The 12,383-nt window shown below is 54.3% G+C and overlaps 1 protein-coding gene across 1 annotated transcript in view; it reads left to right on the forward strand.

The window, feature by feature from the left end:
- Positions 1 to 246: 246 nt before the first annotated feature.
- Positions 247 to 12,383, forward strand: part of LOC102486421 (anthrax toxin receptor-like) — a 15,550-nt gene continuing 3,413 nt past the window's right edge. Inside the window, exons 1-14 of the mRNA XM_006147762.2 lie at positions 247 to 550; positions 622 to 723; positions 1,425 to 1,574; positions 4,498 to 4,569; positions 5,610 to 5,681; positions 6,815 to 6,896; positions 6,999 to 7,032; positions 7,957 to 8,036; positions 8,116 to 8,184; positions 8,550 to 8,630; positions 8,717 to 8,777; positions 9,321 to 9,419; positions 11,452 to 11,521; positions 12,071 to 12,149. Of these exons, the coding sequence (XP_006147824.1) occupies positions 713 to 723; positions 1,425 to 1,574; positions 4,498 to 4,569; positions 5,610 to 5,681; positions 6,815 to 6,896; positions 6,999 to 7,032; positions 7,957 to 8,036; positions 8,116 to 8,184; positions 8,550 to 8,630; positions 8,717 to 8,777; positions 9,321 to 9,419; positions 11,452 to 11,521; positions 12,071 to 12,149 (960 nt within the window). The 5' untranslated portion in view covers positions 247 to 550; positions 622 to 712. The remainder of the gene's footprint in view (positions 551 to 621; positions 724 to 1,424; positions 1,575 to 4,497; positions 4,570 to 5,609; positions 5,682 to 6,814; positions 6,897 to 6,998; positions 7,033 to 7,956; positions 8,037 to 8,115; positions 8,185 to 8,549; positions 8,631 to 8,716; positions 8,778 to 9,320; positions 9,420 to 11,451; positions 11,522 to 12,070; positions 12,150 to 12,383) is intronic.

Below are 12,383 nucleotides of genomic sequence, written 5' to 3' on the forward strand. Positions count from 1 at the left end.
AAAGATCTATTTCAGAATTATTAGATTTGCAACCATGACTCTCCCATGTATACAAAATGAAGAAAATAAAATTGAGTTATCTCTAAATGTTTTTCATTTAATCTGACCTTACTGAATGCCTGTTGAATGAAAATTTTCCCAGCCTACATTCTCCCACACAGCACGGCCTCCTGCCATTCAAAGCACTGGTGACACAGCCATCACTAAGCACAGGTGCAAACTCACCTGCTCTCCTCCACTGAGAGGCAGATCTCTGACACCACCTACCCGGCCACGCCCCAGTGAATCTTGGCAGGCTTGTTGTGGCTTTAACCAATAGAATAGAGTAGAAGTGACACTGTGGCTTCCCAGGTGATGTCATCAAAGGCTCTACTGTTTCTGCCTAGATCACAGTAAATCCTCCCTCTTGGAACTCTAGGCTGCCAGGTAAAATGCCCAACCACCCCAAAGCCACCATGATGGGAAGAAGCCCAAGTCACATGGAGAGAGGTCACAGGCAGGCTCTCCAGGCCATCACATCCCAACTCTCCTGTACCTAGAAGCCACACATGTAAGTGAAGAAGCTTCCAGATAACCCCTGGCCTCATCATCAAGTACTATCTGATTGCTCATTCTCCCCAGGAGGCCCCGGACATTTGGAGCGCTCCCTACTCTTCCCTCTTTGAGAATCTGACCCACAGAGCCTGTGAGCAGAATAAATGGAGCCTGCCACATGTCACTCAGGTTAGGGTGGTCTGTTACAGCATAGATGACGGGAACATCCCTCAGCACAAAGGACAGTGGCAGCATGGCACAGTGTTCATCTAGATCCTGCCATCCACAGGGTGACTTCAGTGTTCACACAAACGACCCCTCCATTCCCGCACTCCGGCTCCCAGGTCTTGACCTCCTCACCCACCACGGTGTCCTTATCTCAGCCACCTCAGCTGCCCTCAGTGAGCTGACTACAGGGAGGGTTCCTGAGGGGCTAGGGAAGGGACACCTCTCTAAAGACCTGAGGACTCCTGCTTGGTAAAGTCAACATGCAAGACACTGAGCAGAGCTGCAGGTCACAAAGTCACCATGTCAACCTTCCTGTCAATCATGAGCACAGGGAATTCTGTCCCTGTCGGGGGGAGGGCTGTGCAGAGGGCTGCCGTCAGGTCACCCAGAGCCAGCCACTTCCCCTGGTCCCTGGGCTCTGGGCTGGTACAGGTGGAGGGTCTGTGCCATTAGTGATAGGCCAGAAAGGTCCCCAGCTCCTGGTCAGAGGCTGAGGTGGCAAAGAAGGTGATCAGAGTGAGATTCAGCCTGTCTGGGCCCTGGTCCAGGGATTGGAGAGCAGCGGGTCACAGGGCAGCCATGGAAATGGGGAGCCATGGTCCCCGGGCACCCTGCCCTGCACTCCTCCTCTTCCTGCTGCTGCTGCCTCCTCCACTGTGTAGAGCGAGAAGCTTCCTGTCCCATGGCCCCAGCTGGAGGATTCCTCACCTTGACCGGGCCTCCAGATTGACCCATCACCACCGGCACCACTGGCGCCGGGAGGCCAGCGAGAACTGCCAGGGAGCCTTCGACCTCTACTTCATCCTGGACAAGTGAGTAGCCCTTTGTATCCTGGCCCTAGCTGGTCCTTGGGAGCTGCCATCCCCTGATTATCACAAGGGCACAGCCCAGTGGACCCCCAGCTTCTGAAAGAGAAGGAACCATGCCAGTTTATAGGTCAGACCCTGAATGAGGCCTCCTTGTTTTCTGAGGCAGAAGTGGTCTCAGCATCTGTGCCCTGGGGTTCATCTTCTCAAGGGGCAAAGTTACCCTGTGGTCCTGGCTGACCCTCGGTCCCTCATCATGCCGGCCTGATCTCTCTCTTGTGTGCTCTTAGCAGAAACTTCTTTCTCATTCATTTTTGTGCAAACTGTATTTCAGACATATTCTGTACGGTTTCATGGGAATCACATGTAACATTCTGGCGTTATAGCCGTCCCATTTGAAGTGCTATCAACTTCAGTTTGACTGCATACACTGTTCTATACAACTTCATCCTACCCTTCATATTATCAAAGTCACAAACAATATCTTTACATATAGTGTGCACAATAACGTGGATTTATAATGATGTTAGTGCATTTGTCTTTTAAATTCTGTAAAAATTAAAGAGTGGAATTGTAAAGCAATATGACCATATTACGGGTACTTTATTTGCTTATGTATTTATCTGTACCACAAATCTGTTTGTGTTCATATGGCTTTGAGTTATTCTCCTATGTCCTATTTTGACCTAATAGACTCCCTTTAGCCCTTAATTAGGGCAGGTGTAATGGTAATAACTTGCTTAGTTGTTTCGTTTTGTTTTGTTTTAACTAAATATCTTAATTTTTTTATCTTTCTAATTTTTTTATTTTATGATTTGTTATTTACATTCTATCATTGGACATCTCTCTAGCACACCGTATATTTGTCAAAATACAAGTGCTGTATGCAAAAATCAATAAAGACTATTACCACAAACATAATTTTAAATAGAGAGCTTAACAGTCTTGTATCTGATAAGAATACAAGAGCTCCTATGAGACTCTCTCACCCACCCTCTAAAATCTACTCCTCTTTCATATACTTACTGATCTACACTTTCCTCCCTACTTTGCATCTTTGGATCTTTCCATTTCTGTCATAGTATACAGACTTGTAGTATACAGATATATACACATATATACTAAATGTGTGTGATTGTGTATATATACCAAATATATATATATATACATATATATACCAAATTACACACACACACACACACACACACGCATATACATAAAATTTTATTTAAGTTTATTCATTTATTCATTTTAATTTGCCCAGAGTGAGTGTGTGTGAGAAAGAGAGAAGGAATGTGAGAAAGCAAGATGCCAGGTCCAGGATTCAAACTGCAGTCTACAATGTGGGAGTCCAGTACCCTTAACCACCACACTACCTGCCAGTTCCTCAGTATATATTGAGCGGGGATATACAGTATTTCTCTTTCATAGTCTGCTTTATGTTGCTTAGCATAAAATCTTCTGTAGTCATACACTTTAAGTCAAATGGCAGGATCTCCTGTCCTTTATGCTAAGTAATATTCCATATGAACACAAACAGATTTATGGTACAGATAAATACATAAGCAAATAAAGTACCCGTAATATTGTCATAGTTTTTCAATCCATTCATCCATTTGGGGGCATTTATTGATTCTATATCGTAGCAATTGTGAATAATGCTGCAATAAACATGGATGTGCAAGTGTTGTTCTGATAGGGAAGGACTTATTTCTGCCATTTTATGTTTTTTCTGTATGTTTTGGCTTTTTTATTATTTTTCGTATCTTGGCCACTCATATATCTTCCTTAGATAGTTGTCTGTTTGATTCATTAGGCTAATTTTTCATCGGGTTACTCCCTTTGTGTGCGTGTAGATGAGCTACATGAGTTCCCTAAATATTATGGTTATTAATTCCTTATCTAAAGCATATATTGAAAATACTCATGCTTATTTTGAGGATTGTCTCTTCACTCAATTATTTCTTTCTCTGTGCAGATGCTTTTTAGTTTTATGAAATCCCACTCATTTATTTTTGGGATCATTGCTGTGTTTTAGGGGTCTTGTTGAAGAAAGCTTTGCCTATTCTGATGTCTTTAACATTTTCTTTGTTTTCCATCAATAGTTTTATGCTTGAAGTTTTACATCCAAACCTTTGACTTGATTTCAAGGTGATTTTTGTTCATGGTGAGATACAGGGGCCTAGTTTCCTTTCCTTGCAGGCCAAAGTGCTGTTCTTCCAGTAACATTGGCTGAAAAGACTTTCTTTTCCCTGCTGCATTATTTGAGTCTTTTGTCAAAGATCAGTTGGCTGTACGTTTTGGGGTTTATTTCTGGATTATCTATTGTGTTCCATTGGTCTACGTGTCTGAACTTGTTCCAGTAACATGTTGAGTCTGTGAGTGCCGGGGGTGTCGTGAGGAAGTGCTGGCAGCCTTCTGAAAGAATCCTCACCCACAGGGATAGGCCTAACAGCTAAGAATCCCAGTGTGCCATGGAAGTTTCAGCCAAGTCAGGGTTCCCTGGGCTGGGGCTGGGGCTTTCCAGGGCTTTTGATAGCAGTGGTGCCAGGGAACCCTGCCTCTACCCAGCACACAGAGAGCTGGGAATGGTCACACCTAGGCCAGGAGGGGGCTGGGAGAGCCCACCCACCAGAAAAGCTAAGGGTCCTTCCAAGCTACGCAGACTCCCCGGTTTATTGTCTACCCGCCACCTCCTGGTGTGTTCGGCCAGCCTTGCGGCCTCTGAACTCTCCTCAACCTGGGAAGCCCTTCAATCCCAGGCAGTCAGGTCCCTCCTAGATGACCTGCTGTAGTCCCTGAGGGTGAGTCCCAGGTCCCTCCATGATCAGAGGAGCATGTTAAAGAGCTCGCTGGAAGGTGGGAGCAGAGACACTGCCCACCCAGCAATGAGCCCCAAGCCCCTGAGTCATTTCTCCTCTGCTTTCAGATCAGGTAGTGTGAAGCGCAACTGGATAGAAATTTACAAGTTTACAGAGAGCATCGTAAAGAAGCTTGAAAAGTAAGTCCACTCTGCACTGTGGGCTCCTCTACTTCCAGAGCTGCTCCTCCAGGAAGCAGAACTCACTCTGGTTGACTTGGAGGGCATGGGAGCCCCTCAGTTGGAACACACAGCCCAGGCAGTATTTGAAAACAGGAAAGGAGCACAGAGCTTAGGCCTCCTTGGAATCTCAGCTGCATGGGTGGGCTCCCACCTACAAACCAGGGCACACTGCAGGGGCCACGTCTACCCTGGGACCCTTCCAGGCTAGGACAGGAACCCGAGACAGGCAGAAGGGAGGAATGGTGGAATGGTGTCACAGCCTAAAGGGAAGTTTCAAAGAACTCAGCATGGCAGGTTAGAGGGAAAAGCACAAATTCCTGGAGAAAAAGCCAAGGATGGCTTCCCGAAGAACTGGAATTTTGCATTGGGTCTCAGAGAGAGAAACAAAGATGGAGGACAGAAGCCATCACAGTAACATCTGGTGAAGGGGTGTGGACCGCTTCATCCGGGAAGCAGGGTTAACGCGGGTGAGGGCTGGGAGATGAGGCAGGGCAGGGCAGCTTTGACCAGACCTCAGGAGCTCAGGATACAGGAAGGTGCTTAAGTTTTTTGCTATGAACCACGGGAAGCCACAGAAGGTTCTTGGACAAGGGAGTGATGTGTTCAAGGTTGCGCTCCGGGAAAATGTCTGCTACCTCTGGGTAGGGCGGGGGGGCGGGGGGTGAGCTACGGGAAGTCTGCAGTAGAGGGGAGGCCTGGATTGCTGAGGGGCAGCCCCGTGTAGGGTGGGGGAGCCTGGGTCTCGGCATGCCCAGCTTGTGGTGCCCGTGCTGTGTCTGTGGGCTCTCGGGGGCTGCTGGACTCCAGGGAAGCAGCAGACGCCACCTGGGCCCTCTCCCCTGGGGTCCCACGTCTCCATGGGCCTCAGATGCTTCAGTGGCGTCACCCCACACCCCGAGTCCTGCACGGGCCCTGGGGCGGAAGAGGTGGGGGAGGGGAGATGGGCGCGCCCCTCCCTGCCTGTGCGTGGGCACCTCACGGGCTCCTTGCCCTCCCAGCCCGAACGTGCGCATGTCCTTCATCACCTACTCCGACGAAGGTGAGACTGTGATGCCGCTCACCTCAGACAGGTGAGTGCTCCCTCGACGCCCAGGGCAGGGCTGGCGGCCAGGCCACTGGAGCTCCGGGGAGCTGAGGGGATTCTCGAGACCCAGTGGGGAGCCCGCCAGGACACAGGGTGGGCTGCCTGCACCTCTCATCCCGCCCTGACCCAAGCCTCACATTTGCAGCCCTCTCACTCCCCCTGGCTACACTGGGACCCACTGAGCCCTGTGTCTCTAGAAGTCTCTGTCTCCTCTACCCTCTTCTTCCCTGTTCATCCTCTCCCCTGGAAGGCTGGGTGGGAGGTCTCCCAGAATTTAAGGAGGCTGGTGGGCAGGGGTGAAGGTGCTCTAGGAACTCTGTGTCAGACACTGCCACATGCATGTCACTCTGCCCTGAGCCCATGGGGCAGGACGACAGAGTTGAACCAGGGGCATGTGCTAAGGCCTTGTGGAGGGAGTGAGGTCCCCGGTGGGTCCCAGAGAGGTGTCCCTGGGAGTGGGTCCTTAGCAGCAGGGTTGGGTGGTGCAAGAGGGAGCGTGAGGACAAGCAATTAAGGGCTATAGATGGCCCCCACGCACCCGTGAGCCCCAGCGGTGGGAATTGTGGAGTTTCTGCTTGGTCGGGAGAGGGCCCTGGTCACTCAGAGAGCTGGAAGAAGGCTTGGTTTTTGTGTCCTCTGCCGTGGGTTTAGGAGAGAAAGACTTAAGTTGGTTTGAGTTTTTAGTTTTAGGGTTAGGAATGTCTGTGCTCACAAGGGTCCCTATGCGGCATACGTGAATTCATTGGTAATGGTAGGTTATGGTTAGGGCTGGGAATCTGTCCCAGTAGAGTCCCTGCAGGGCACAGCAGTGGCACAACCTGTGTCCATGCAGGACACAGGTCCCCAGTGCCGTGAGACTGTCAAGAGAAATCAGGACTGTTCCCTGGGACCAGCCCAGCCACTCCACTCAGTCCTCCCACATGTGCCCCTGATCAGAGACAGACATGGCCAAAACCCGCCCAGCAAAGGCTCAGGCTGGAACGACGTCACAGGCCATGCCACTGGGGCCCTGCCCCACCCAGGTCTGGGGGTCTGCACAGGGTGCGGCAGCTCTAGGACAGTGGGGCTGGGCTTCAGCCGTCACCCTCTACACCTCATCCCCTTTCTAATTTCTTTCAGAACAAAAATAATTCAAGGTCTTGAGAGACTTAAACAAGTCAGGACTTACGGAGCAACCTTCATGCAGGAAGGATTTAAAAAGGTACAATTGCGTAGAGATTTAGGAACCTCTCCTGGTTCAGCGAGTCCTGGAGCAAGGCTGGGGTCAACTCACCATCCTCCCCCATGCCTTCATTTCCCTCAGGCTAACGAGCAGATGAGAAGAGCCAATTCTGCAGGTGAGCTGCCTGTGACATCACCATACTCGGGGCCAGGGACAGGGACAGAGCTGGGTGTTAGCCTCAGCGCTTTGGATGCAGATCCCACTTGTCACCTCTGGCACTGGCTCTTGGAGCACACACTTACACTATCAAGGCTCCAGGCCCCCTCCCTGTGGAAGGAGCAGAGGACCCTGCCCCAGGTGCTCCTGACAACTGCATGGGGCCCGTGGGTCCTCTGGCTCTCAATGAGGAGGAGGGGCTTTCCCTCCAGCCAGGCTCAGGGGAAGGGAATAGAGGAAGGCTGAGGACTCTCAGGCAGACCTTGGACTGCGACTGTGCAAACAGCCTGGCCTCCCCGGCTGACGACACCATTCCCTCCTTCTCCCTTGAACGTCCTCCCTCGGGGCGACTGACCCTGGGCTGTGTCCAATAGCAAAAGCCGTGTCCAGCCCAGAACCGACTCTGGCTGCAGACTAGCACTCTTGTCAGGAAAGAGGTGGGGCCCGACAGGGGAAAGGCCTGGAGGGGGTGCAGGGAGCCCTGGCCAGGGGTCCAGCAGCACTAGACTGAGGACACCACAGGACGTCGCAGGCTCTGCGCAAGCAGGCCCAGCTCTCCGGATCCTCCCTGAGCTGGCCTCTGGCAGCAGGCCTGGTTGCCCCCCTCCTGGCTCATCATAGGAGCTTCCTCTGTCCCAGTGATGGCTGCAGTTGCCCTCGGGGCCCAGCGGGGACAGCCTGGCACTGGAGGAAGGGCCCCAAGTTGGCTCAGTCCCCTCCCCCGGAAAATGAGCCCTGGGAGCTGGGGTCTGGGCAGCCTCTCTCCAGGAGGCCAGGGTGGGCACAGGTCCCCCCTGAAGTGGGCAGGCTGTGGCCCTGGCAGCCTGTGACACACCCAGAGTTCTAGGTGTCATTATAACCAGGCCACTCTTTGTTTCTGCAGGTAAAAAGATTCCCATAATGATGATTGCTTTGACGGATGGGACACTGTATCCAGATCAATTTAGGGACACTCAAGTGGAAGTGAGTCCGTCCGTCATCGTCGTCCCAGCGTTTGGCTCCCTGGGTTTGGTGTCTGTACTCAGCGCCCTCTCTCCCATAGGCTAACAGGGCTCGGAGCATGGGGGCGACCATTTACACTGTGGGTGTGATGGATTATAAGAAAGATCAGGTAACTGAGAACAGACTTCCAGGTGGCACCTTGAGCCTAGGAGGGCAGAAGTCGCTCCAGGGAGCTCTCCCTGGGCCCCGAGGAGAGTCTTGCACCTCCCCCCACCCCACCCCAGTGCTGTGAGTCAGCAGAGCCCATGGAAGAGGTGGGCGACAACGTGTTCCACAACCCACCACACCAGAGATGTGGGCGTGACACTGCCCGTTCCCTAAGAAGGGGATTCTAATATTACCTCTAGAAGCCAGGGTCAGCCTCGACATCCCACTGTCCCCATGACCTGAGGGCAGCACAGCGCCTCCTGGGTCTGGGGACTGCTGGATACTCTAGTCCTGGCTGGGGTCCCGAACCTCCTCTTTCCCCTGTAGATAGTGGCAATTGCGGACAGTCCGAATCACATGTATGCAGTGGACAATGGATTCAAAGCCCTGCATGGTATCGTCGACTCAGTGAGTCAGGGCTGGATGTGAGGGCTGAGTGCCATCTCAGCAGTGCCCCCAGTCCCAGTCCCCACCCACCCACCTCTCTATTCCAGCTCGCTTCAGATACCTGTATTGAAGTGACCTCTGTGGAGTCGTCCACGGTGTGTGCAGGAGGTTAGAGCCACGCCGCTGCCACTGTAGGAGTCCAGGACGGATGCTCCCAGCAGGCCCCAGGATTCGCCAGCCAGGCCTGGGTCTCCCCTGACACAGCACAGTCAAGGAGCAGGACGGACCCCGTAGGCACTCAGGCCAGGCCCCCAGTTCAGGCAGGACATGGGGTGTCTCCAGCTGTGTGGGGCTAGCTGCCCTCTCTCCCCGCATAAGTAGGGGCCTGGCGAGCCAAGGCCTGTACCCCTGAGGCCTTAGGAGCACCGAGGATGCAGGGTGGGAAAGTTGCTGCTGAGTTTGCCCTTGAAGAGAGGCCAGGTAGGGTGCCTAGCAGGGCCAGGGGACATAGGGTAAGGACCCCCCAAGGCACGAGGCCCAGCCGGGCGCCACCACATGGGCCCAGGTGCATACACAGATGATGGTGCACACAGAGGCTTCCTTGAAGGACCCTGGAATTTGGTTAAGGCATGGACCGCTCTGACCGGTGAGGTTCATGTGAGCTCAGAACTCAGCTCTTCCCAGCACAGACTGTGACCTTTGCCCTTGCAGACCCCAGTCAGGTGGTCATTAATGGACGTGGCTTTCATAACGCAAAGTGGAAGAGCCAAGTCATCTGCAGATTCAAGTTCAGTGACAACCAGTTCATTGGTAAGTGCCCTCGGCGCCCTGGGCCACAATTTTCCACACAGTGCCGTCTGACCTGTTGGCCAACGAGCTTTGCAGGCCAAGAGACCTTCTGTGGGGGTCACAGGACACCAGGAGGTCACAGGCAGTGGGGCACTGGAAGGGTTCCATGATGGGAAGTCCGGCCTCTGGTGACTTTCATCTGCATCGTGGGAAAGTGAGAAACCCCAGCACCCCAGAGCACTGTGGAGCAAGGCCGTACCCCTCAGTGACACTGGGTTTGGTGGGCTCTGTCCTTCTGTGAGTGTCCCAAAAGAAGAGCCATGTGCTTGGCAGGAGCCAGGCCCATAGACCCCACGAAGGTCGCCCACATGGAAGCCACTCTGCATTCATGCCAACAGGAGGAAAGCGCTGTGGTGGGCAGACGCAGTGGCACTTCCCCAGGTGGGGAGATTAAGGTTTCTGCTCAGGAAAGGTGGGCAGGGCTGCGGTGCTGATGTGGAAGGGCAGTCTCCCAGGTGTAGGTGCAGTGGCCCACCATGCCCTCGCACACGCCACTTGTAATGGACACGGGGCTGCAGCTCTGCCTGACAGACATTCTGTTACTACCTCAACAAAATTCACAGAGCTCAGAAAGGCCCGTTCCCCTCTGACTCCACACTTCAGCCTGTCCCAGCTGAAAGAGTACAGAGTTGTTCTCTGTGAGGCCACGGTCCTGTACAGCCTGACATGGAGTTAGGGGCTTGCACTCTGTAAAAATCTTGAACAGCTGGGCTCGAACCCCTGCTGCTCCCACTTACAGGAAGTAGGTCAGAATGGGTCCCAGGAGACTGCTCCATGCCAGGGCAGGATGCCCTCTTAAAGTGGCTGAGACCTCCTCTGCCCTCTGTCTCCAGCCATGGGGGGTGCAAGTCAGAGAAGAACCTGGCCTGGGAGGGCCATGCTCTCCAACCTACAGGGGGGAAGCCTGGGGCTCCAGCAGCTGAGCCTGTAAGAAAAAGAGCTGTGAAGGCACCTGCAGGGGTGCCCCTGGGGAACTCGGCAGAGTGAGTGGGGCCTGATGCGAGGGTTCGACCCTTCTGGGCCGTCCAGGCTCCGAGCTACTGAACGAGTAAATGAAGGATAAAAGCACCCAGGAAATCTCTGCACCCCCACTGGCTTGTGGACCAGGAAATGGCCTCACCTCCAGTCAGGCCCCTCTGGAGGAAACGTGCCATCCTGCTCCCTCCCAGCCTCCTCCAGGTCCGGCCCCAGGAAGCCCTCCTACCTCTACACCCAAAGTGCCAGGGCCCGCCCAGCCTGTGCACTCCCTGTGCCAGTCAATCCCAGAGGCCCTCCCAGGCACAGGCCTGCCAGGGCTCCCAGCTCGGCTCTCTCCTCTCCAGCTCAGCAGCTCACTGTCTCAGGGCCTCGGGACAGGCCACCACAGCACCGGGCACTAGCCCTCGGGGCTTTCCCTGGCAGATCCTCACCGTTTTGGTCTCTGCTCAAATGGCACTTCCTCTGAATGTGTTCATGGGAATCCTCCCTGATACACGAAGGACAGGAGAAGGCAGTGAACAGGAAGCGCCGTCACCCACTTCCTACTGCACCAGCCATGCCAAGCTGCGGCTGTTGGTGCCTTCCACGCAGTGGCTGGAGTAAATTCCAGACTCCGAGTCATGTCGCCTGTACACATGCCACTATTTCTAGAAGAGAAACCTTATCTCTAACAGACGAGGCAGGTGGCCGTTAAGGCAGCAGCTGTCCCTCAACTTCACTCCCTGTCCCTTCCTTTCTTCATGGAGGTCCCTGCACTTTGGGTTGTGAATTTACTTCATGTTCTTTATTTTCTGGCTGTCTCCAGTCTTTGAGGGGTAGTCCCGGGGGAGCAGGCCTGGCTGCCTTCTTCCCGCAGAGCTCAGAGCACACACGGTGGGGCAGGGCTGTCTCGGCACGTGGCTCTGAGTAGAAGAAATCAGGGCAGAGGATCTGGTCATGGGGAGACGAGCTCTACTGCCCAGGGCAGGCACGGAGGGAGGGACTGTGCACTGTCACCTCGGTCATTTCCTTTCAGACAAGAAACCAACCAGTAAAGACAACACATCCATAACCTGCCCTGGACCCAAGTTAGAGGCACCTGGAATGTAAGCGCCGCTGGCAGGGGTCCCGGTGGGCAGGAGGCCAGGCGGTTGGTGTTGGCCGTCAGTGGTGTACACACGTGGGATGCCTCTGCTGGGGCGGCACACGTCCACTGCACGTGGTCTCAGGGCCTCCTCTGCACCTGCCCTCGTTGGGGTCCCCCAAGGTGTTCAGGGCTCTGTGGTGGCCCAGGCTCTGCTGAGGGGGACAGAGGCAGGGCTGCTGTGCCCACAAATGCTACCTTGCTCCAGGTCACCTTCTGGGCTGAGACAACAGCCCCTGTAAACATGTGGACACCCAGAACCCTCCCTGGTCACACAGCCAGGGTCATGGTGGCAGACCCCACTGGGGCCACCAGGGCACTTTGGGACCTAATTCATGTCCCCTGGCCATCACTCAAGGCTGGCCTCGCAGAACCTGCTCTCTGGGGATGTGTGCTCTCTGCTCCCTGAGTGTTGGTGCTCAGAGTGGATCCCGGACGGAGAGCTCGGGGCTGTGGCCCGCACCAAGGGCAAGGACAGGGCTAGTCCCCATCTTCTATTTCCGTGCCTCAGGAAGGCCTTGATTGAAGTCAGCCTGGACAATGGCATCAGCTTTCTCCCCAGCAACGTCAGCATCACCAGCATCGACTGCGTGAGTGGCAGGGCTGAGCCCCCCGCCCAGCCTGGCCAGAGCCTGCTCTGCGGGAGGGGCAGCTGGAGGGCAGAGGGCAATGGAGCTTAGCAGTAGCCTGAGCACACAGTTGCCTCAGAGGCTCCACCCTGGACCCCGGCTGGGGCAGGGGGATGAGGCTGGGAGGCTCCTGCCTGGGGACAGAGTCCGGGGCCGGCCCCGCCTTTGCACACCCACCACCGTCTGCCGCTGTCG

This window comes from Tupaia chinensis, unplaced genomic scaffold (genome assembly GCF_000334495.1).
Source record: "Tupaia chinensis unplaced genomic scaffold, TupChi_1.0 Scaffold000221_1, whole genome shotgun sequence".
NCBI lineage: Eukaryota > Metazoa > Chordata > Mammalia > Scandentia > Tupaiidae > Tupaia > Tupaia belangeri.